The sequence below is a fragment of the Bicyclus anynana genome, chromosome 4, assembly GCF_947172395.1.
Source record: "Bicyclus anynana chromosome 4, ilBicAnyn1.1, whole genome shotgun sequence".
NCBI lineage: Eukaryota > Metazoa > Arthropoda > Insecta > Lepidoptera > Nymphalidae > Bicyclus > Bicyclus anynana.
The window spans coordinates 10,107,075-10,133,254 of NC_069086.1; the positions used below are offsets into that span (position 1 = coordinate 10,107,075).

Consider the following 26,180-nt stretch of genomic DNA (forward strand, 5'->3'; position numbering starts at 1 on the left):
GGTATATACTACAATATGGTTCAGAGTAAATGGATTTGGAATATCATATCTTTCATCATCATTGACCACCAGTGTTTGTTCTACCTATTCACGTTGAAGTATAACTTGAACTATTGTACCTACTCACCCTATGATAAATTTAATACTTACTTTATGACTTAAAAGTACAACAGCAAAATCTGAAATGTGGTAACAAAATATATGCATTTAATAGTTTAATTTTTTTTATTGGGCTAAGGAATTTCAAATAAAATGTCATCAAATATATAATTTTCAATATGCACAGTTACATCTTTATACATGTAAATAATATAGTACATAACAAATAAATAATAAATAGTACCAAATTTTTAGGATTTATCCATTAATAAAATTATTGCAGTTTGGTGTGATTATTATCATACACGGTGACTTGACTAAAGTGCCAATTTCTTAACTTTATAGAGTCGTGTTTAATTTACAGTATCTAAATCGAATTGTATTCATTTGTTGATAATAATACAAATATGTCCAACATGGCATCGATTTTTGTGTAAATTAAATTAACAAAAAACGTCATTACGTATCCAATGGGAATCGTGACCAACTAGCTTAACATTACAAACAATATATGGCATAATATGAATCGATCGTCTGATTTTATGAATTACATTTTTTCTCTTACAGAAATTAACACCTGCAACATAAAACCTAAGCGGTATTTTAACTTACGAATAATTGTCAATATCAAAACATTTATCCTATAGGTTATTGCTTAATAATATAAAGGACATGTCCCAATTTTGTATGGAGGCTGGGCCTTTATTTCGAATGTCAATTAAGCAGAACAAATTATTTTTATCATAAAAGAACATAAAATATAGGGCTTACCCAAAATAAAAAAAATTTTGGAACCCGCATTATTTTCATTAATTAAATAAAATGTATTTTTTTCATTAGCTGACAACATTAATTAAGAATTTTAATCATGGAAAAATGCTTGTAACTCACACCCTGACAGATTGTCAGTGATTCGTTTATGGCAATTTTTAAGGAATTTGAGGATTATTTTGTTTAATGCTTCTCTGTCTACGATTTTATGTTTCTTTTTAACTTTTGTCTTATTGACATTTGATAATATTACATGACATTGACAGCTTACACCGGATATGAATTCAATTCCAGGTGTTTTTATTGGCTGTTAGCAAAACAAAAACAAAAAAAATATCTAATTAATGTGGGTTCCAAAAATTCTGTAAATTATTTTCTCAACAGAAATTTGTATCTCCTATCCGTAAAAAATACTATCGATCTGCTCATAAATTATAAATAATAAATTCCCATTTTGGGACATGTCCTTTCTCAGTAGCTCGTATTGAAATTACAGTATTCAGTACAAAACGCCACATTCGTTAAAAGGTAAATGGATCGTAATATTTGTGGATTGTCTTTTGAGCACATATCAACATCTGTCATTATCACAAGTGTTTGTATTCCGTTGGCTACCAGTTGGCCATGCCCGGCTTGTTGAGCGTCATGAAGTAGATCTGGCACGACGAGCCGCCCTTCGCCGACGAGAAGAACACCTTGTCGTTGCGCTCGCACAGGAACTTCAGCCGCTGCGCCTTCTTGTGCATGAACACGCCGTCCAGGTGGCCGCTCTCCACCGAGCGGATCTCGATCGCCTTGTTGCCCCAGCCCATGATCTGCCCCGTGCCGATGTACGCCACCGAGGTGGGCATCTCGCCCCACTGGAACCACATCAACCAATAAATAACATGCTACGGTAGAGGTACGGGTAGGATAGGGAAGTGGTAGGGTAGGGGTAGGATAGGTGTGAGATAGGAGTACGGGTGGGATAGGGGTAGGAAAGGGATAGGGTAGGGGTAGGATGGGGGTAGGGTATAGGTAAGATAGGGGTAGGGTAGGGGTAGGGTAGAGGTAGGGGTAGTAGTAAATTTGACATCGAATTTTACGCGGACGAAGTCGCGGGCGTCCGCTAGTACTTATAATAAATCCGTAGAGAAGCCAATTCTGTAAGCGAAATTCCCATCTCTTAACAAAAGAGACGGGACTGGGACTACAGCGCCATTGGTTGAAGTTTTATCTATTTCTTTTCACGAGAAGTCTTTGGTCGCATGTTAATGTTAGCACTACTGATACTGTTAGCAGTTACACTACAGTACAGTTAGCACTACATACTGACAAACGCATTAATAATATACCTTGAAAACTGTGACCAATTACCATAGGACCTGCCTCGCTAGACGTTACCGTAAATCAAAAGTATATGATCACGATCTTACGCTAACAAATTACATTTATAGAATCGATGTTTCATTCTGTTAAAATTCACACGTGTAGTATGTGTATTACAAATTAATTATAGTATTTAGTGTAAGGACACAAGATATATTTATTAATGGTAAATATTTTTGATGACTGGGATTGCCTCGTCCCCCTCAAAAATCACGCTATTTCTATGGCCTTGTTATAAGATATTTCTACGAGTTTGCACTTACCTGTAGGAGTATATTTTTGCTAACTCTGCCGTAAGTATTGACGTAGACACCTTCGTTGTCGTAGCACAATAATAGCTGCACCCCGTTGGAGTTAGGCAGTGGCACAATGCAGTGAGGAACTATCGCTCCTTGTGTCTGGAAACGAACATCTATATATACAGGGTGTTACCGTAATTAATTGATAAAACGCAAATGGTAGATACACGTAAATATCTAAAACTAATTTAAATAGTATTGAAAAAATCCCTAGGGTGACAAAGTTATATTATTTTTCGGATTTTTCAAAATTTTCTATCCTGAATCAGTTTTTGTTTCTATAATATTTTTAAGATCTCATTTTTCTTAAACATTACGTATTAAATTAGCAATGTATTATGATACTATTTTTGTAATTCAAGAACGTCCGCTACTTTGTCATATATTTAGCACTGCAAATATATTTATAAGGCAGTTTCACCCTCGGATTCCTGTGTTTGATTCGGATTGACGATTCTATTCAGACTATAATATATCTGTGTGCCCAATTCCACTCAATCCTTACATGCCATTGCCATTGAGCTATGAGTGAGAAACATTCCAAAAATAGTCACAAAATTTTCGAATAAAAAATCATTACTCTTCCTTTTGGCTGTGCCATAGTCTGGTAAAAATAGTCACTAATTACGTTGAGAAATTATGTCAACTTTTAAACTTTCAGCTTTTATAAAATAAAGATGGTCTGGCTGATTAGCTTTTACTGTAGAATTCAATAAATGTATGTGCTATTAGATTTTAAAGTAATATAAACTTACATGTTTTGGAATATAAATGTCATATACACTGGCAGTGTCGAGGTCGACGGCATGGAAGCCATCGGCTGATCCATAAATTACTTTCAGTCTTGTACCTTCTTCAATAGTTAAGTCGACTAATAATGGCCTGTAAGAAAAATATTTGCAAAAGTATTTTTGAATTTCAATCCATCAAAACTTATCATAGAATTAAGTTTAGGTAAACAAACGCTATCCTATACAAACACCTAAGAAAGTGCTAAAAGAGCATTCTCCCTGCGCACCTATTTTTCTTTAGATTGCTTCCACCCATTGTGTAATCTTAGAATAAATGTAAAGATAGATTTCAACCGACTTTAAAAAAGGGAAGTCCTTTATCGATCTGTATGTATGTGCTTAAAAAAATATTGATCATCCTTTCTGACTGTTCCCTTTTGGTAATACTGATAACATTCTGAAGGTTACATACCTATGTTGTAAGTCACCGAAACTTTTGAAGGCCATAAATTTGTGATATGGTTTAGGCGCCCACGCGTAAATCTCTATGGAATCCTTGAGAGCGATGACAAGGAACTTGATTCGCTCGTATTTGACTATGCGGAAGTGGACCGCTCCCTGCAACTCTCCCACGTTAATCCAACCATTCCTCCTTTCCACTTGCTGAAAAAACATAATAATCAGTATCTACCTATTTGAATGGCCCACTACAGGGCTAGGCCTCCAACCAATTAGTGGTTGTGACTTGCAACTACACCCCCGATCCTAACGCCAATTGTAGATCTAGACGCCCCGAAAAACGTCCTTTACGATCCTGACAATGACATAACCGACAATGCTTCTAAGGCAACACAAACACAAGCTCCACAACGTCTTCGCCGGCGAAGACGAGGACCTCGAATGTGACGTCACCAGGACGTGGGCTTTAAACTCACGACCTCGGGGGCGCCCGGACTGACAGGCCAAAACACCCTTCCCTCTAAGCTGAGCTCCGTGTCATAGAGGAGACGCCCTCTCGTCGGAAGGAGTGTCATTCCGTCTATCTCTTCTGTGGGCCCCATTAGACGGCTTGTGCGCTCGCCCAATCCCCTCTGTGACACCATTGAGATCCCATTAAGAAGTCTAGAACACAATCAGAAGAAAAAAAAAACAACTTCCCAACTCCTGGCCACCAATTTTTTTTGATGTCTGTGTTAAATATTTTGTATTTTCGTATTGGCCTTGGTTGCAGTAGTAAGATGTAAAATAAGGGCAACGGTTTTTTGTATATTCTCTCGTATACAAAAGACCGTTTTTTGTATACTCAAAAATCTAATTAACAAAACGATTGGTTACTGCTGTGCCGACGCTCATTTATATTACACACATAAACGAGTGTGTGCTTGTCACCATGCTTATGGCTAAGTTAAGCCGTCTTCCGAATATAAAATGTCTATGGTATAGTATAGTATTATAAGTACTAACATCATTGGCACCATCCGTACGCAAGATCTTTGACTTCAACCAACTCAAGTAGTAGACTCGTACACGATTCTTCTTCCCCGATACAGTTACAAGTATGTTTTGTCCTTCTAACACTTCCATCTGCTGGAAGCGGCGTCTAGAGATCAGCTGGTACACCTTCCCTTGGCCGGAGCGGTCCAATAACATGAGTCCATTCTCTGTTCCTATCAACAGGTTGACCCCTGGAAAACAAATACATCATTTGATATCTACAATTTAGTAGACAATCATTTTCATATACTCAAGTAAGAGTAAGGGTTTAAGGGTAGCTATTTTTAGCAGAGTTCATTTACTTCCACCTTGTATGCTCTGCTGCCAAACAGCATTACTGTGTTCCGGTTTACAGGAAGAAAGTTGGGTTTTTTTTTAAACAATTCCCCTCCAACTAGTCGGGAATTCTGAGCTAGGAGTGGGTACGACCAACGGGGTGAAGATTGAACCACCGCTCGTACCGTTGAGCTATTGAGGCTTAACTTTTCATTAACATCTATGGGACAGGGCAACATTTTGTTCGCCTTTCTTGTAGTTGTATTGATCTTCCTGGCGGTGGATTTCCACTTAACACTTTGTGGCACCTATCTGCTGTTATAAAAAAGTCTGGGAGTGAAACTGCCTTGTCGGACCAACTGTACTTTGGTAGATCACGAGGCCCTGGGTTTGGATCCTGGATAGGCTATTAAATATTGAGAGTTTCTCAATAACACCCCAGAATCTATGAGTTGGTGGTGCTATACCTCCGTGCTTCTGTGATCACGCTAAGTCATCGGTCTAGGTCATTAGTCAATCAGTGATTGTTACAGAGTCAAACAATAGCACCCTAAGCCCAGCAAGTTCTAAACTGATCATGAGGGCTCAAAGGGAATCATTATGAGGGAGGGCTAATGTAGACGAAGTGAACCAACTGACCCCACAGCGCCGCGCAGAGTATCTCCGAGTTGAACCTCTTCTTGTACTTGCGTATCTCCGGCGTGTCGGACGACAGGTCGTGTCCGGTGGGCGTCACGTTGACGTTGACGTGGCTCTCGCGCCGCGACGCGTTGCCGGAGCCGCCCGTGCCCGAGCCGCCGGTGCCCGCGCCCGCGCCGAAGCCGAACGTGAGGAACGAGCGCTGCTTCTGTTGCAAGGGGAGGAACTGTTGCGAGCCCACCGACGAGTTGGACGGCGAGTGCTGCAGCGCGTGCCCGTGCGGCGACCCCGCGCCCGCCACGAACGACTTGGAGGGGGTCGACTGGGCGGAGGACGGGGGCGGGTGGTGGTGGTGCAGGGGCGCGGGCGTGCCCCCGCCGATCGCGCCGCCCGCGATCGCTTGCCTATACTGGAACCGAGAACGAATATTATGGATTATGTTACAGCTGACACTTCTCACGTACACATACACGCCTCACTCCTTCGTCCTCAGATATCACGAATCGCGGTCGGAAATTTCACTGTAACTAAATCTAGCTAGGACCAGCCAGTTATCGGTCATTAGGTTTAGACGATAGTGAATAAAAAGAAATACATTTATTTATAATAGTTTATTAAAGCATTCTGGTTGCCGGCAACATATCTATGACTGTATTCTTTTATTCAGTAAATATAGGTTGGACTTGTTTTGCGAGCAAATTATATGCGAGAACTCAATAAGGGTCAATATTCCGACCACAATTACGCACCTATGAGGAGGAGTAGTGAGGATCCCCATATGGGACAGTAAATATGTAGTTTTGTTTCTATTGAACTGATTTATCCGACTACAGACCATGACCACATTTCGCCCCCATATATAGGAAATTAATTTTTCACAGAGGTACAGTATAAATGAGATCGATCTCGATCTATAGCAACTGTTAAAATAATCTATCGAGCTCGTAACACGCTGAAACCCAACTGCAACTAATAATTCTTAACATTTTTTGTTTAACTGGTTGATGTGAAAGGAAACTATTGACTGGGTGCTAAGTGACAGACAGCAGAAAGATCGTGATTACAGAATACGGTAGTAACAAGAGGTAGAGCAAAACTATAAGTAAATATTTTTTTTAAGTACCTTGTGCATTATGCAGGTTCGAACACTTATAATACAAAACTGCCCAACATATTCATGAAATGTTTGTTCTAAATATTGTGTCACTTAAAACTTAAATACTGTCATCTTTTGGAAAGTCTATCAATAATTGTCTACTACAACATCTTGAATATCAATTATCAATATTTAATTTATCGCTTTTGGGTTTCAAAGCATGCACTTGAGCTTTGTTAGTCATAATATATTGAAATCCATCTCCCAATTATTAGTTCTCATCACAAATATGATCGGAAAGTTATTTGCTGCGATGCTATTATCTACAAATTTAATTTGGCAAACCTGTATGGACGGAAAGTGGCAGGCAATGATTCATTTGGTGTATAATATCAATTGATAGTTATCGAATGAAAAAACAAAATGTTGGGTGCTATGATACATTCCATGATCATAGATGTTTGAAAATGTAAATGTTTGCTAATTTTTTGTCTCACAAAAGGTTTCCTAAATATAAAATAAAGAAGAATTTAATTTTGATTGGCACCTTTGTGTTTATTTTAGTTTCAATATTAAAATACATTGTGTTTCACTATTTTATCAACGTCTTTGCAACGCTGCAAATGACAAACCGTAAATGTGCGCACATTTAGAAACCATTGGACCTGAACGGTTACAGTAAAAAGCTGTTACGAATTAATTACGATTTCGTCGACCTCCTTCAACTGTTAGTCCAGTCATCTAAGGGTTTACCTCAGATTGGAACGGAAACAAGCGGAATTTTTGTAAAAACCTTTATTCTGATATCCTAAATGTCTAAAAAGGTTCTTTGTCTTAAGATCTATTAAGCATTTTAAATACAACCACTTTCGTAGGTTTTAAGATATATTCATTCTCATAAATATCTTAATCGCTAACATGAGAACACAGTTTTCTTAGCTTAAATTAATATTACTAATGAAGTGCACTTTTGATTTACGTGGACCTTGAAATATCTATGGACATTCACATAGACCTTATAAGCCATCTGATGAAACCAATAGAACCACAAAATAAAAGTCTATACAAAAATTTTGCTTATTACGTTTCATTCTCAGGTTGGACCCACATATTTTTAGCAAACAGGCTGGACTAGTTAATGTATATGGCTGAGCGGATGAATACACATTGAAGCTATTCAGACAATGCATACATAAGAAGAAGTGATATAACTATTACAACATTCTATATGTCGTATGAAGCATTCTTGTTGCGATACGATTCGTACTTACGTCGTGATAACAGCAGTCTGCAAACCGGTCGCACGGTGGCTCCAGGGCGTTTGCATGATTGACAACCATTATCACATTAATACTATAACTAGAAGCTTGGCACCATATGTTGCGATATTGAGGGCTCCTAACACATACTTCAACATTTATCGGTCTATCCATATACCAGTTGTTCTTAAAACCTAACCTTTTCAATTTTTTATACATACGTTGGTACATATTTAATTAAAGTTTTAACAATGAAGACATATTAATACAAAATAAGTAATAATTAAAAAAAAACAAATAAACTCATCAGTCATATTTTTCTATAAGAACTTAAACAATCTTTAAAATCTATATTGACTGACTAAGCCTGACATCACAAAACTTAGAAATGCAGATTTTGCATAATACGAATCATGTTCATATTATTATTTAAAATTTACGGTGTTTAACTCCTTAATTATTTTTTCATCCTTTGAAAAAGCAATGAATAATAATTACAAATGCAAATAATAAGGAAATATTAAAATCCGAGATGTAATGCAAATTTTTAATTTAGAGCCATTAACGCGGTAAAATGATTTATATTGTGTTTGTTTATGAGAGTAAATGATAGAGTGAATAGTAACAGTAGAATTACTGTGCAGTGTTATGAACTTGAAATTTTTATATTCGTTTGTTTGAAAATATACTGAAAAGTGAAAAAAAAATTCGTGATATTGTGAGAATAGTGGAACTTAACTGTAATATCTAGAAAAAATCTAAATAATTTAAATGAATGTGTTAGGAACCCAGTCGCATTATACATGAAAAGACGCGGAACGTTACACTAGTAAAACATTAAGCACTGGTTTTAGTGGAATGGATAAATAATTACTAAATTGTGATTTTGAAATGCCCGCGATATAATAATATGCCTTAATGATATATGAGATTATTTATAACGGCATTTAATTTTGTAAGGCTCCATCTGTTACATAGAGATGTACCATGCTGGGTCAAAGACATGTAAATGTATTTTCAACCATGTATGGTCAATGACATGTCAATGTAATTTCAACCATGTATGGTCAATGACATAAAAATGTATTCTTAACCATGTACGGACAATGGACATGTCAATGTATTTTTAACCATGCATGGCCAATGAAATGCCCATGTATTTTCAATTTTGTAAGTGATTATTCTGTAGCATTCTACTGATATTCGTATTCTGATAAACCTAAATTATAGGAACTATATATTTCAGGTAAATTTTGAAAACTAAAACACTGTGAATAACGTGTTTTATAAATCTAAAAAAAACTTCTCATTGACATTAAATAAATAGTATATAGTTAATAAGGTTCAAAGTACCATACATTAAACCAAAATATGGATTTATAACAATTTTATTAATAGAGAAATAAAAAGTAATTATGAATGAATTCGAACATGAAGTCATAGTGCTGACTGCGGAGAGGTTACAACTTGGGCTAGTCGCATGCTCGGTCTTTGCCAAAACTCAAGACACTGTAGACATAAAGTAGCCAAGTAAGATCCATGGTACACTACTACGTAATAGACGGAAAACACAAGGCGATAATCTTTATTATTAGGCTACATTTTGATGATTGGCTAGTAAAATATATATTCATGTGTACAAATATAGGCTGGTCGAATATGGATGGCTTGTGGAGTGATGAGTTTACCTCTTCGCTGGTCGACTTGTCGTGTCGCGGCGGAGTGGTAGGCTGGCCGGCCTGGCTGAGGAGATCCGGCAGTACAGAGCTCGTTCGGGAACCGCTACCTTCGTTGTTCCCACTCGATCGACCCTGCGTACATTTCGTTGAAAATCACAAAAAATTATGCACTGAAACACAAAACTGATGTAATGTTAATTTATCTTTAAAATAAAATGGCGTTATTTATTAATTCAATGTTGCAATTGACTGCGAACTCACCCGATAATAATGCAGAATAAAGTTGCCTACGTTACGTGATTTATCTCGGACGGGACGGGACAAGTTTTGGAAATATTGGAAATACACAAACAAAAGACATTCGAAAGTGAATACGTCACAAGGGTTCGGACGGAAAGGCGACGTGGTGTTTACGTAACACTTCGTCGCGACGTCGTAGTAGTGTCCACTAGTAATTTCGTTCCGTATGCAGAAACCCTTAAAGGCGCATCACTTATACGAAATCCGCGACACACGTATGATCGTCCATTGAAAGAAACGTCTAAGTGCGCTCAAACTCTGGTCAAATTAAAAGTTGACGAATTTTGGTTTCGTGCGCCGCGCATTTTGCATACGTGATACGTGCTCTTACAAACTATGATGGTAACTTCAAATTCGATGTTGGGTATGAATGTATGGGTCGAGAGCTGTCTGACATTCTTGGGTATGTATTTGAGGAAAGCAAACTTAGCGTGTACCTCACAGTTAGTAGGAGTAGTCTCGCTTTATTTTGTAAAAATATCCTTAAGATTTTTTTTTAAACATAAAACCATATATGATGATTTGATACAATAGTTTGACACAATATATCAAATTGAACAAACGTTTCAAGTTTAATATATTATTATGAAAAGTTTTATACGATATCTAATTAAAAAAAATACATGTCTAAATATAGATTTCATCAACAATACTCATACTTACCATAACATATCTTGCCGTGACAATAGATAATAATTTTAAAAATATACAGATTTATAAGATCGATAGAAGGAATAATGGAAGAAATTATTTAAATAATAGGTAGCCTGACCAGAAAAATAAAAAAAAAACCCTGGATTGATATCACAAGTTCTTTTTAGCAGCAAAACTTGGCAAGGGTTTTTATTTTCCTGGTAAGGTTATATTATTATTATTTATTATTGTCTAGTGTCACGGCATCGGTCAAATTCGGCTAGTTATTGTTTTAACGTTGCAACAGCATAGCGTGACAAACACAAACACGGCAGCGTAAAACATGCACAAGTAAAACACATTCACATAACAGATGATGAATGTTCTCGGCAGCTTCGGTGACAAGTCGTTAGGCGGTCATTCCTCGTGTTAAATGTATTGTCTGTGGCACAATATGTTCACCTCGGGGGGCACTTTTAATTCTGTGGCAGGAAGTCGGTACTCGCGCAGATGTGAAAGTTATTGTTAGTAAGTGTCCATGTTATGTTGTTCGGTTAGAAGAGACTAGCTACAAGATCTACTAAGAGTTAGTTATCTACATAATGTACCAATGCATTAGTACTACGCTCAATGTACCCTACATTGTCCCATAGTAATAAAAAAATACTACTGTATTATTAAATTCCATAAATATAAAAACATCAGTCACGCCAACATGTAAGACGCGTGAGCAAATATACTGTCATGACAAAACAATCGTAAAACTTTTACTTCAAAACTATATAAAAATGCACGAGGAAACTTTCAGTCATTATTAATTACAAATAAATGCTCAAAGCTCAACCATTCCCACACAGCTCACCCGCTCCACAATACGCCAAAACCACGAACGGGACGTTCAATGTATGCGTACAATACAGCATCGCCAATGTTAGTCATATACAACTATATATGTTAGGTAGTAATAGATTAGAACCCTCATACCAAACGTAAGTAAAAATATATATTAAATCAAACTATCCCGAGCAGTGAGCAATTACCTGTTCCTGTGCGATTACCGCTTCCTGCCCACTCGATATAAGCTCTGTGTGCCGATTAAAGAGAGAACTTCTCCGGAATACGATATCGGACTCGGTCTTTTCCCTGCGCGGGCGCGCGGGCGCGTCGGCGGTGAGGTCGGGCGAGCCCGCCTCGTAGCGGATGCTGCTCGCCGGCGAGTCGCCCGCGCTGTCGCGGCCCGGGCTGCTGTCCTGTCGCAGCAGCACTGCCACGTGCTTCAGAGCCTCGATGGGGTTATTAGCTGCCGACTTCTTCTCCGGGCTTTTCTTTTCCACTTTCTTAAATTCGTTCCTCTGTGCCATCTTTAAGCTATCGTTCATTTTAATGAAATCCGTGAGGATGGGCTCGCCCGATGTTTGCGGCTTGTTGGCTTGTTTGCGCGAGTGATTAAAGATCCCGCTGGACCTCAGCTGCTTCGCGCCCGCATGGTTGTCGTGTTTCGGGAAGTATATTGCGGAATGTCGAGTGCTCGACAGTGGAAACAGGTCGGAGTTCTCTCGCCTGAATCCCCTAAAGAATCTGTTGGAGGACGGCGTATCGGAGTCCTGCTCTTTTTTGTATTTTAAAATGTCTGTCAACTTTTCTTGCGTAGACTTTCCGCTGGGTTTTTGCAGTTGCTTGTGCCGCGCCGGCGGCGTCGCCGTAGCTTTGTACTTGGCCCACGCGTCCTCCATTTCGATTCGAGATTGACGTTGGACTTGGGTACGCTTGTGTTCCGATTCCTTAGATATATCTTGTTTTTCTTCTTTGGCATCAGTATTGTTCAAAGGGAAAAATCTGGCGAAGTCCCAATCCTTCAGTAGAACCGCTTCGTCAACGTCAGATTGTCTTTTATCATTTTGAGTCTCCCTCTGCTGTTATTCAAACATGTTCAGTACAAATAGTACATAATATGGATAAGCAATACCAAAATAATGTCATAATGGTTAAAATGTTCAAAGTGCTCACTAATCTTACTTTGGCGTGAAAATTAATGTATACTTAAATGACCCCCCGTATGTTATTCCATATTATAACTGTCAAAGATTAATTTATGACAATGATCAGAATTCAAATAGACCTAGCAATAAACATAACAGTATACTTTAGCAATTAAATTTACCCTAATAACAATCAGTTACATATAATATTATTAGACATATTACAAAAATAATTGTGGTAAATTACAAAGGTTATTGACAGGTCTATGTGACCGAATTGAAAATGTTTTCACATACAATTGTTTCCTGATTTTTTTCATATTATATTATTACAAAATTATTTATTTATTTTATAGATAAATAAATAATTCCATTTTCGTATTCGATCACAGTAATCTAGTGAGCAAACTGTTAACACAAAACAGGAATAGAATAAAATGTAATATACTAGCAATTATAATATGATGGGATGAAGTCAAGCAAATCATTTTTTTTTTCATTTCTTTAATGAAGTAAAAATATTGCTTTGCTCTATTCATAGCAAACCAAGTGCAGTATCTAAAGCGTATATTTTTGAATAAATAAGTGCTAATTCGTCAATCTACATGAATCTAGAAGGTATTCGAAGGTTTAAGGTCGATTTTTTAATAGAGACACTGCACTGGTAAGGGTTAATACACACTAGGCGTTTCGTACGCGCGATTAGATACTTAATTACGAGACAGTGGCGTGAAGAGTAGAAAGAGAATCGTCACGGCACTTAAAACGTCTGTGCGTAATAAGCAAAACTAATAATTGTGCATTTTTTTCTAATAAAATCTAGATTAAAAAACTATCCAATTAAAACTGAGAATAGGAGCGAAGGAGACGAATGTATGGTACATGTAAATGTTTTGCTTTCGGTGGTACTTTTATATCACGTAATACATAACTACATTTTCGTGATTTGAACAAAAACGTTGATATTAATATAGATGCAATATATTCCAGCATGTAAATGAAATTGGAAGTCGTAGACCTCTTTGTGACATTGCTGGTCCGTCGAAGTACCACCGACAAGCGGACTTGCAGTTTTTTGGACACTTATGTTTTAAAAATCAACCTTGCAAATTTTTGGTTTGTGTGATGATATATGCGATGTTTTCTAAGACAACAAAGTATCCAAACGCAACGCCGATCGGCCAGTGTGTCGTCCAAGGCGTTGTGGTGTGTGCCCCACTCACCCGTTTGACGAGCGTGCGGTCGGCGTGCGGGTCGTCGTCGTCAGGCGTGGGCGGCAGCGGGCGAGTGGGCGCGCACCCGCCGCAGCCGTCCTCCGACACCGCGCTGAGCCCCGGCCTATAGCAGAACTCGGGACTAACAAGCCGAAACCAAACAAAAACGACGAAACAAAAATAACCGGGTGCGGGGAACAGAAAATTAAGCATGCAGCAAATTAAAATGAAAAAGAAAAGAGAAAAAATGATTAGTTGTTTTTTTTTTTATAAAGTAAAAACAATGAATAAGATATACAGCTACACTATTAAAATATTATATTCATAACTGCAGGTTATGGCTTAATAACAAACATAAATAGAAGAATTTGAGAGAGATTGCCATCTTTACGTGTTTCTGTGATCAAGAAGCTCAGTCTAGTGGCCATAGTAAACTACTGACATATGACCCTTATCAAAAATGTTTGTGGGTTCGCTTACTCAGTATTTTTATAAATGAGCCTCGCATGTGGTTACATATTACTGGTAATTAAATATTTCTTTAATACTTCATCACTATCAGCCGATGGACGTCCACTGCTGGACATAGTCCTCTTGAATAGACTTCTAATCAAAACGGTCTCGAGCCACTAGCATCCAGCGGGCTCCCTGCAACCCGCTTGATGTCTTTAATACTTATAATCTACATAACAAACATAAAAACGGAACCGACTTCAAAAACGTATTTCAACCGAATAAATGAATGACATGAAAATCATGAGAATGGAAGGGACCGATCTGGATATACTCTTTCAAACAAAAAAATAATAATTTTCAAAATTACATACGCGTCGAATTGAGAACTTCCTCCTTTTTTTGAAGTTGGTTAGAAAATACTGAGAAATGCATTAATCGCGTGAGTAATCTGTATCATGCAAATAGTAGGGGTTTGAAAAACAAAGAACCGCAATTTCTCAAAAAGTGGATGTTTTTTAGATACAGTGTTTTGTTGTAGTCTGGCAAGTTCGTTGATAACACTCCCACGATATGCGGGCGACGGGGGATAGACTGCGCAGGTGTGATCTCGTGCGTGCGGGGATGTGACGTGCATCACGCCCCCCGGCCCGCGCGGAACATCGGGAGTGTTAGGAAGTTGCCAAGCTACAGTACGGCAGCGCTAGCACGGCTAGTGACTCACAGCGGCTTGGGCGGGTCGCTGGCGAGCAGCGTGCCGTCGTTGCGCACGCGGCCGCCGCTCTCCTCGGCCTCCGAGTCACTGTCAGACTCCTCGAAGGGCGGCTCGGGCGCGCTGCGCTCCACCGGCGGACCTGCAAACACAAACAATTTCTTTTTTGAAGGCTCACCGCTGAGCAAGAGAACAGACAACGCTAAAACCTAACGCTTTTAGCAATAGAAGTAGCAAGGGGGCGTGGCCCGCGTACACCCGGGTGTGCGGAACATCGCAAGCGTGTCTGCGCATGTACTAGCAGTCATGTTTTGTTCTGTGACAAAAGGAATAAATAATATTCAACTCTAAAGTAAGGGTGACATATTTCATTTTTCACTAAATATTAAACAGCCATTTAGGTCACGCCCCTGGGTACTCTGGTTTCAATACAAAGAATTGACACTTTATAAATTTAGTTACTTCTTATATCTGTGGAAATGCTGGAGGTGCATACCCCGGACCGGATTCGAACCTACGCCTTTCCGAATCGGAGGCTATGGCTATCCACTGGACTATGACGGTTCATTAACTATATATAACTTAACTTCGGAAGGGTAATCCTTTAATTACGGGACACCCTGTATACATATAACTACGTAAGCACCTTGTCCGTTGGTAGGAGCCCGCGGCGGTCGGTTCGGCGGCTCGTTCCCAGACACCACGGCAAACTCGTTGAGCTGCGCCGCTAGCTTGTCCAAGTCCTAATGAACCATACAATATAAATAAGTTTTCATTATTCTTGCTCAAAAACACTGTCATATTACCGCTCCACAGCGGGGCTAAACAAGCATTTCAGCCTTGTAAACTCGGTTTCTATTTAGCGGACCTCGCCTTAAGGCTCGTGCCCTAAAAATACCTCGTATATAATGGGTCTTTTTAGCCCCTTGTATAACAATCTACTATTGTTGTACTTTCTATACTAATACAGTTTACTTTTAAATTTCCTGCTCTCAAACTGTTTAGTACTTGGTTTGCTAACATATTAAAGCAATTTAAACATATAAAAAACAAAAAATATTAATTATATATAATGAGTTATAAAATAGATTTCATAGTTTTGTGAACATTAGATTATCATATCGTTTATTACTATAACTTAATTAAAAGTATTGTCGTAAGTCTCAGTGGACGCTAGCTAGCTATAGCTTGAAAATAAGGCTAAGTTCACACAGCAATGTCCTGCACTTCTTGGGGGATTTTGAACGCAAAATTAGCCAGGTGTTACCAATATAGGTTTTTATTTATATTAAATACAAATAACCGCAATTGCCACACAAAGTTGATGTCTACCATGTGCCACTACAAACCGAATACGTTAAAGTTCATTTGTTTGCTTGACAAGTCTGATGAGCATTCAACTATAAATTCACTTAAATTTGTACGTTTTGCAGTATTCACTACGTGTGAACACTACTATGTACAACATATATGACACTATTTATTCGTTAAGACGTATACTGTAAGAAAAAACGTGCAGGACAATGTGTGTGAACTTACCTTTAGTGTGTTTAGTGTCATCGGCTAACTTTTAAGTTGTAGGTAATGATGTTCGTAATCATGTATTGAAAAGAATAACATTAAGAAAACTTATAAAAAGCAACCTACCTCTGGCCTCCGCGGCGGAAGCTGCTCTCATTAATCGATGTGCAAAGAAAAACAGCGTGACATGAAAACAAAAATACAAGCTAATAAAAAAAAATCACATACACGTTGCAGAGACACATGCAAGAGAAACAAACTGAAAATATAAAATATAGTAGATGTAAGTTGATTTATCAATTAATATAACAAATTAATGCACGTTAAAGTGTTAGGATTTCTCACAAATTAATTTATTTAATGATTCATTTGTTTAATGAAAATAGGTAATTAAATCGACTGACTTTCCTTGTCCTTTAAAAACGTAACTTTTCATGAGCTTCTAGTCAAATGTCTATCAATATCAAGTATTTGGTTGCCTGTCCACCAAAGCGAGGCAGCGGATCAAAGTAACGGATTAATGCGGAGCGGAGTTGCGTACTGCGTCTGTCCACTGGAGGGGAGCGATGCTGCGGAGCGGAACGAAGCCAAGTTGCAGACGTGATTCCCCGCTCCGCTTTCCGTTTTTATATGAATTTTTAAACCAGCTCGCTAGCCCCTGTCCACTGCAGAGGAGTGGAGATTATGTGCAATCAATTGGTTAATATTTCTCTGCTGCCTCGTTCTGCTTTCAGATGGCAGCCTTAATATATACCGTTATATTACCAATCACTACCGGAGGGGAGCAGCACAAAAGGGCTATTCAGTTAAGTCGCTTTCAGAAAAGACACCAAAATCAAGGTACTTAATGGGTTTTCCGACAATGATAATATCCAATGATTGAAGTGGCTGGGTTGATTTTATTTTCTTAATAACACTGAGTTAGTGAATAACACAGCAGGTGTGTTATTAGAATGAGATCAAAAACGAGTTGTTGTGTACCATGGGCTTGAATATGTGGTGTGAGCCACGCTGCGGCGGCTGCGGCGTGCCGTTGTTGGAGCCCGAGCTGTTGGACGAGCCCGAGGACTTCGGCGTGGGCGGCAGAGGTCTGTGCCATCATACCAACAGTTCATTACATGTAAAGCTCATTGCTGCCGTACTATGACAAAACACTGTATCTATACTGCAGCCCTACTCGATGTGTACTGTTTACCAACAAATTATAAATTAAGGTAGAACTTATTTATTTAAAATCATATTGTATTGGTTATCTATAAAATTTTATTCAAAACATAGTAAGTAAACGGTACACATTGAGTAGGGCTGTAGTATAAAATTTATTGAGAAATCAGAGTTCTTTCGTTTTTAGTCCCCTTTTATATGCTAGCAGTGTATATTTGTTATGTATTTCTCAGTATTTTTAGTCTTAAAAAATATTCAAATACATACCAGTATATTATGTAACCGTGTGCGAGGAGCTCATTTATCATAACCCTCATACATACTACATAACACTGTATTTGAAGATACAGTGTAATGTCACAGCACGAGAATTGGTTTAAGAGCAAATTCTTTAATTTTTTCAAATAATTATTTAGCTTTTACAGTCAGTTGTTACGCTGAAAGTTAGAAACACGTTATTTCTGTCCTGTATTGGTAACTTTAAGCAAAGCTTCATATTATGCCAGTATTTATTCATGTACTACAATTTTTCGTCATTTCATAATTAACAGTCTAGCAATGGGTCTAAATAAACTATCAGAATCTACCACTTAACATCAAAATGAACAGACATTTTCTCCAAACTTATAGTAGTAGAGCTATTGACACAGTTTCAGTATTCCACAGTTTAGATCTCAATAAGAATAGTATAAAAAATGTGAATATTTACCTATATCTATTTGGCTGTTGCGCTTGCGGATCTGGCACTACAATCAGTCTTTGTGGAATGGACGGCCTGGCCGGTGGGCCGGGCTCTGTTGGAATAGAATTAACAAATTAGTAACATTGATTGATTGTTTATAATAAAAGGATGCACCATCATGTACAAAATTCCACTTAAAAACTGGCCAATTTTGCTTTGACAGTTTTAGAGTTCTTAGTAAAGAAAATTATACCTAAAGGCCTTTAAATATAGTCCAATATTCAATGAAATCCCAAATTCAGGGCAAATTCAACCTTAAGGATTGAGTTTAAGGTTGAATTTGCAAACACGACTACTTGAATTGAGTGCCAAGAAGTTGTGTTTGGCACTCATTAAGTGGGGACTTTTTTTGGTCGCTGATAGTGCATCCACTTTTTAATAGTAGATCGATGTTTAGAAAGTGTCTCATACAACTTCTATATTGTTGTTGAAACTAACAATATTTCTTTTTATGAAAAAAAATTGTGTAGATTACTGGATCAATTCAAATGATATTTTTTTTTATTGGTATAAAAATATATGAAATAACCTGGTATCTCCTCACGTTCTTCCCGTTTGCTGTTTCGCTTAGGCGGCGGTTGCGGCTGCTGTGCTTCAGCCGCCCTGGAAGTTATAAACATTGTGGTTTAGATTGGCCTTATAAGAACTTTAATGTTAATACTGATTTAAGTAAGTAGAATGTTACACCTATTCGCTCGACTTGGACGCTAGAAGTGATAAATTATATATACTTATAATAAATCTGTACAGAGGTAGGAGAGGAGGAATTTTTGTCTGTCTGTATGTTCGTTATAGAAACAAAAACTACTCGACGGATTTAAACGAAACTTAGTACAATTATTCTTCATATTCCTGGGCAGGTATAGTATACTTTTCATCACGCTACGATTAATAGGAGCAGAGCAGTGAAGGGAAATGTTGGAAAAAGGGCTAACGTAAGGGCTGGATTAATGAGGTTTAAGGGCAGACGAAGTCGCGGGTGTCCGCTAGTACGATAATAAATTGATACATCCAATATACTCTATAAAAACATATTGTTTATTTTGGTTTTGAGTCTGTATCAATGTGAATGGAGCCTAAAGGTCTGCTCAAACAGCGGACTTCGCGGGACGGCGACGCGCGGCAATCCATCGTTAGGTACTAGGTACATTATTACAGTTAAAAAAGAATAGTGTGGCGGTACCTCAAGATAACCCGCTTCCACCTTTGAATGCATCATCACTTACCATCAGGTGAAATTATAGTAACTCATACAGAATAAAAAAAACATCAAATGTCGGTCACATTACCTGCCCTCTTGTATCTGCTGGAAGTTCCTGCGCAGCGTGTCGCCGCCCTGGTGCGCGGCGGCGTTGTGCACGATGGAGGACGGCTCGCCGGCGACCGCGTTGTCCTCCTCCTCGCCCTCCGAGCCCGAGTACTTGTAGTCCTCCCGCACAGAGTTGTCCTGCTTTCTCTTCTTACACCTGTCTATGTGATCTTTGAGCTGTATCCGCACTTGTCTCTCCGTTGGCTGATCCCTGGAAGTTATATCAATGTTACTCATACAGTAAAATCTATATCTAAGTATCTCATCAACACCACCCAGACAATTAAAGTTTATGAATTCAGACCAAAACCAGAACAACCTCAAATGTTGACTCTATCATATTCTATACATATTTCATTATATTTAACAATATTAAAATAATAATAAAGTTTAATTGACCCTGTGTGCTGCCGTGATATGACATTTCACTGTATGTTCAGATACAGTGTTTAGTAGTAACACTCACAATAATGATGTCGCTGAACATAGTGACATGTTAAATATTTTTTTCAAGACTTAAAAATACTGCTGAATGCAATAATAGCAAATTGTAGGGGGGAATCAAATCAAAGAATTACAATCTCTCAAAAGTGGATGTTTTTAGATACAGTGTTTTGTCATGGTACAACAGAGTGTTGTAAACTTAAAAAATTTACACAAAGTTTATTCTTACCTAATGAACGGGTGCTTCAGGAGTTGCTCAGTGTACGGACGCTGGTGGTAGTCTTTCACAAGTACAGTCTCAATAAAGCCATGAAACTTTTTGGCCCATTTCTTAGATTTTAAGCGAGGAGGCGGATTTCTGAAGCATAAAACACACTGAAGAATTAAGTTGGGAATTTAAATTATTCGTCTTAACGAAAACTATTATGTATACAAAAGCCAAACTTAATGTGGAATGTTTATAAACAAACAAATATAAAAATGAAGGTAGAGAAAGGTTGTATAAAATAGCTGGCATTAGTTAGCACTTGTCTACAAACATGCCTGATAGAAAGCAATAATGAGGTCTCAGATGAAGCGCGTTTGCCTAGAAGATGCCTATTCACTCTTGCCTAATGACATTTAAAACTATAACTAATTGTTCTAAGTTTATTAATTTTGTCATTTAGGAACAAGGTTATATTGTAATATCCGCGTGAAATTTAGTTTTTCACTAATCCCTCGGGAACCATGGATTTTCCGGGATGAGAAGCAGACTATGTGTTAATCCAGAGAAAAATTTCCATTCAAGATTCCAGCCAAATTGGTTCAGTAGTTGCGGCGTTAAAGAGTAACAAACATCCAAATAAACATCCATACAAATTTTCGCGTTTACAATATTAGTAGGATTTTTAAGGTTAAGTTTACCTTGGAATGAGAAAAAGTGCTCTCATTGGATGCAGGTCGCACAGAGGTGGTTGACTCTCGGCCATCTCGAGTGCAGTGATACCGAGCGACCAGAGGTCAGAGCGATTATCGTACGTGGCCTCGGGGTTCTCATCGCACGCGATCACCTCGGGCGCCATCCAGTACGGAGTGCCGATGAACGTGTTCCTCCTGCCGATCGTGCGGTCAAGCTGCGCCGATACTCCAAAGTCAACTGTGAAAGTACATGTAATTTGTTTTTTTAAATAGATAAAGAGTATGCTAATAATGGAAGGAAAGAAGAGATTGTTGGAGTGTTTACGGAGTGGATGATGAGTTAACTAGTAATAGAATGGAGATTACAGCTTGGCAACTTCGTTCGTAACACTCCCGATAATCAGCGCGGGCCGGGGGGCGTGTAGCGATGAATGAAAAACCCACGGCTGATGCATCTCACTTCCCCGCACGCACGTTTTCACACCCGCGGCGTCTTTTCCCCCCGTTGCCCACATATCATTGCCAGACTATAACATATTTAGCTGGTCCCACTTAAGTGGGACAAGGTAAAGCTGATGATGATGAAAGATTATGATGGTAGAGCAATTTTGTAGAAGTGCTTCTTACTTTTAATTAGCACTTATTACTTTAAATTTTAGAAGATACAGGGACTTTGTAGTGCTGTCAGAAAAATTAAAAACCGCGAGATTTGTATGGAAGTTGCGGATTAATTCTAGTACAACTTGTTTATAGAATCAGTGATAGATTCCTAGTATTAAGTGCTTGCATTAAAACCTACTTGAAATAAATGAATTTGATTTGACTTAATTGAAGTAATACTCAATGACTGATACTGACTCACTGTGCAAAAAATATAACAAACTCAGATAAACTGCAATAAATAATTTTTGCACTGCTTATCTTTGTAGGCAGGCTAATGTTGATATAACTGAATACTTTAATAATAATAAATGTATTTTACAGCCAACAATACTGAATAATGTGATACTTTATGAGCCAAAAAATCTTAGCAAAGTTAAATATTATGGCAGAGAAAAAAAAACCAACCCATTGCATAACACTATCTAATTAGTGCTATTGTCCATGTAATTATGCCAGTAAGTGGAGCATGTATATCAGACTAGAGCACATACCAAAGTAAACTCTAGAAAATATAATAATTGTTATTTAATTGAGAGTAATTGCATTAATGATTATTTTATTTAAATACATTAAGTAAGTTTTACCACATATAATTTTTATTAAAGCTTCATTTAAATGTTGTTGTGTCCCAATTACTTTGTGACACAGTATACCTTTGGAATCATTTAAGACTCTCCAAGTAGTAGTAGGCTAGTAGTAATAGTAGAAAAATGTACTTTTAATAATTAAATAATATCTGAATTAGTCTCTGCCACCCAGGTGTTAATTTTCCCAAGTAGGTAAATTCTACACACCACTCTTCCATAACAATTTATAATTAAGTGAAGTGCAAAAAAAAACCATTTAAATTTGTCATGTTTTTATTGAAAATACAAAAATCACTTGATTATTTTGTATTTTCAAAAAAACATGACATGATCATATCGAAAATGATATTGTTTAATTGCAGCATTACATCACAACTAGAGATCAGCTGTGGATTTGTGAGGTTTAAAAAATACCAAATAAGTTACATAATTAGTTAATGCATAATTTATAAATGTATGGTATTAGTGCAAAACTTACCAAGTTTGACTTCTGCATTGTCAGTAAGAAGTACATTTTGTCCTTTTATGTCACGATGTATAACTTTATTGGAGTGCAAATAGCTTAGACCTCTTAAGATTTCTCTACAAATATAGGAAATCCATTCTTCTTTTAACGATTGGCCCTTGGTTGATTTCACCAAGTCTGTCACAGATCCTAAAACATACAGCTTTTTGAACATTCAAAGCTCAACATCTCTTACTAGAGACACAAACCTAGTTTCTAGTTATAATAATATTGAGAATTGAGATTTATTTTAAACCGCTGTTCCTTTCGGTTCCCACTCACATAGCATATAAGACATCACATAGAATGTTCCCAAAGGTAGTTATAGAGGTCTTTTAGACCAAAACCCATCACTGTGCTAAATCATTCAATTATAGATCTCTGAAGCCGTTCTGAAGATATAACTGAGACCAACAGTGTATGGTGCTCTGTGGGGTGACTGTGAATTCTTACTGAGATTTTCTTATAAGAAAGAAAAGCGTAAAATTTCATACAAGACCTCATAATCTAAAACCACATAGGCTAACCACTGGACCAAAATGGCAGATGCAATTGAAACATTATATCAACATAGTTATTTATGTCAATGAATGTTAAATATAAATATTAAAACAATATGTGATAGGGTTTTTACAGTTCATCAACTAACCTGTTGTAAATAAATAAGTGTACTTAGAATTTGTATGAGTAATGATAGAAATACAACAACATCCTTTGTTTATGTAAACCATAATATTGTGAATGTTTTATTGTAGACATGTTAAGTTTTTTTATCCCAACATCCCCAGCGACTGGCTTAAATGGTTTGTTTCAACAAAAAACAAGGATCAAGGTGTTAAATGACCTTCTATAATATCTTCCTAAGGTGCTGAGAAGACAAAATTATTTAATGTAAATTATTGAAAAACTGATTGTGTTTTATTACAATTTCTGTTTAGCAAAGTTACTTTCTATCAAAAGCATTTTCATACATTAACATGAGAATGAAAATCAAGTCATATTAATACATTAGTATAATACTGAATTTTACTTTTTTTCATTTGATTTACATTCATAGCTAAACAACATAATATGTTCTTGGCGGTGGTAGGCCACCATAATATGACAAAGGTTATTAGTTATTAAAGGATACATTTTGTCGCAAAAATTAAATCGGAGGAGTTGAAAGTTTGTATGGAAATTATTAAAATACTACAAGTAATGTCATTCAAGATTTTTCAAATTTTGTCCTATAAAGTGTAAAAAAGGGTTTTTTTTAAAACAAATTGTTCATGTTACAAGTATATTTTTGTAAAATGATTAGTGGACTATTTATTATGTATAAAACGCGAAAATATAAATAGAAGGGAATGAAATAGGGGTTAAAAGTTTACATTGATTACCAGGCGGGCGAAGTCGTGTGCATCCGCAAGTATACAATAAACTAGGTGTACCATTCTGCAATTTGTGTGTTGTAGGTGTCAAAAAACAGTATGTTGGTGTCTAAGAATCTACAAGTACTCAAAAGGGCCGGATTAAGGAGGTCAAAGGGCAGACAAAGTCGCGGGCAACCGCTAGTAGTTTATATTTATGGATAATGAATACACACCAGCACCACAATATTCCATAACCAACCAAAGTTGATCATCTTTGCCAGGCGGGCTCTTTTTAATAAAAGCACCATAATAAGTTGCTATGTTACGGTGAGTGGAATAGTTCTTTAGGACATTGATCTCTAGCTTTATCTCTTCCTCTTCATCCTGTGTGACGTCCATAACTTTGATGGCAGCAAGTTGGCCTGTTTTAGTGTGACGACCCTATAATTAATGTAAACTTATCAGACAAACCTACTATCACATCATTACATATGTAACTGGTATTCAAATAAGTAAAATAAATAATAAGATTGTTTGTTATTATGTACTGTTACACTAGACATATATAACTTATAACTATAGTAATATATAACTTACGATTGTATGGATACTATAAAAATTAATAAATATTATAAATTATAATATTTCAAGGATAGGGTCGCAGAAATTTACTGGATGCAGGCGGCTCAGGATTGTGATGTTTGGAAGTCCTTACAAAAGGCCTATGTCCTGCAGTGGATTTCCATCAGCTGATAAGATCATGTGATTATAAATTATACCTAGTTTTTATAAGCATTTCCAATCATTTATGAAGTAACATCAATGTATTTGGTTGTTTAATAACATAAGTACATGTACTTAAATTATTAATTAACTGATATACAATAAAATAAATACATTATTGTTACTTTATTCATTTTAAAATCATCAGAGGCTTAAATAAAGCCATTAACATCTATATAGTTAAAATGAATTATTAAGAGTTAAGTGTGTGTACATAATTAAAGAATAATAGGCCACCACTTTATTGGAGGTTGGCAGATGGAAATTAATTCTGTTCATTGACACTAATAGGCCCTCTTAAATTGTAAAGTTCACAGAGTAAATGTAACCATTTTTGTCATTAAGAGTCATTTTATAAATTACGTTCATGTATGAACAAATCAAAGATTACTTGTATGTAGATGGAATACAAGATATGCATGTAATTGTGCTACAAATTATTCCAATGTACATACCTTGTATACCTGTCCATAGGTGCCATTGCCCACTACTTCTATAAGTTCAAATATACCAGCCGGGTCCTGAAATCATGCATGCACAAGAAATGTATAGATAAAAGCTAATTATAATCCCTAGTGAACCTTAACTATGATTCACGCCCTGTGAGATCATTGCTCCCGGGGACTTTTTTCTAATGAACGGCCATTGTTTCTATAGATATTTAGAGGCGCAGTAAATAATGTTAAAGTTCGAAGTTTACCTTTAATGCACTGAGGTCAATGTCGTCCAATGAAGTATTTACAGACGGTGCCAGTTGATGCGCCATTTTGAGTATATTGTCACACACGAAGACAAAGCACGAGCACCTCACATCAATATAAAAAGCAAATAAACGCCCTTGAATTACAACATTGGCTTGATATTTAATACGATTTTATTCTTACACGTACGAATAAGCATGATTTATAAAATACATTGTTTACAATTAAAATTACAGTAAATTACAGATACACAATTTATTAGCCGCACACACCACCCGGCAGGGATGCCAGTTAATGAATAAAAAATCTACCAATACCATTTGTAATCAGGATTTCTACCAGCTACTACTTTCTACTAATACAGATTACATATTCACTTGTATAATTATCTAAGAATTAATCTAATATTAATAGAGGTCGGTATTATATAAAGCCTAGCTAAAAATGAATGCAAGGATCATGATTATGAAATATGGTAAGCTATCTAGTTTTGTTGCGGAAAGA

At 37.0% G+C, this 26,180-nt stretch overlaps 1 protein-coding gene across 3 annotated transcripts; it reads right to left on the bottom strand.

Moving 5' to 3' along the window:
- Nucleotides 1-206: 206 nt before the first annotated feature.
- On the bottom strand, nt 207-25,976 carry LOC112043311 (serine/threonine-protein kinase mig-15). 3 transcript variants are annotated; one of them, XM_024078650.2, is made up of 22 exons: nt 25,676-25,976; nt 25,431-25,496; nt 24,426-24,633; nt 22,811-22,987; nt 21,089-21,320; nt 20,412-20,540; nt 19,719-19,949; nt 18,959-19,032; nt 18,397-18,481; nt 17,505-17,613; nt 16,650-16,670; nt 15,649-15,745; nt 15,015-15,144; nt 13,847-13,961; nt 11,685-12,557; nt 9,721-9,843; nt 5,678-5,885; nt 4,733-4,953; nt 3,741-3,931; nt 3,293-3,419; nt 2,502-2,636; nt 207-1,730 (listed from the first exon to the last, which is right to left on the bottom strand). In XM_024078650.2, the coding sequence occupies exons 1-22, from the start codon at nt 25,739-25,741 to the stop codon at nt 1,482-1,484; spliced, it is 3,867 nt and encodes a 1,288-aa protein (XP_023934418.1). In that variant the 5' UTR covers nt 25,742-25,976; the 3' UTR covers nt 207-1,481. The 3 variants fall into 3 exon arrangements, with proteins under 3 accessions (XP_023934418.1, XP_023934416.1, XP_052737306.1); XM_024078648.2 differs by having other exon boundaries at nt 5,678-6,086; XM_052881346.1 differs by lacking the exon at nt 11,685-12,557 and having other exon boundaries at nt 5,678-6,086; nt 25,676-25,975.
- Between the last annotated feature and the right edge of the window lie 204 nt (nt 25,977-26,180).

Excerpts from the sequence above, each read along its gene's own strand:
- LOC112043311 (XM_024078648.2), bottom strand. The coding sequence starts at position 25,741 with ATGGCGCATCAACTGGCACCGTCTGTAAATACTTCATTGGACGACATT. Across the intron at positions 18,482-18,958 it reads AGAACGTGAGGAGATACCAG|AGCCCGGCCCACCGGCCAGG; the intron begins GTTATTTCATAT and ends CTATTCCAACAG. Across the intron at positions 1,731-2,501 it reads GCAAAAATATACTCCTACAG|TGGGGCGAGATGCCCACCTC; the intron begins GTAAGTGCAAAC and ends ATGTGGTTCCAG.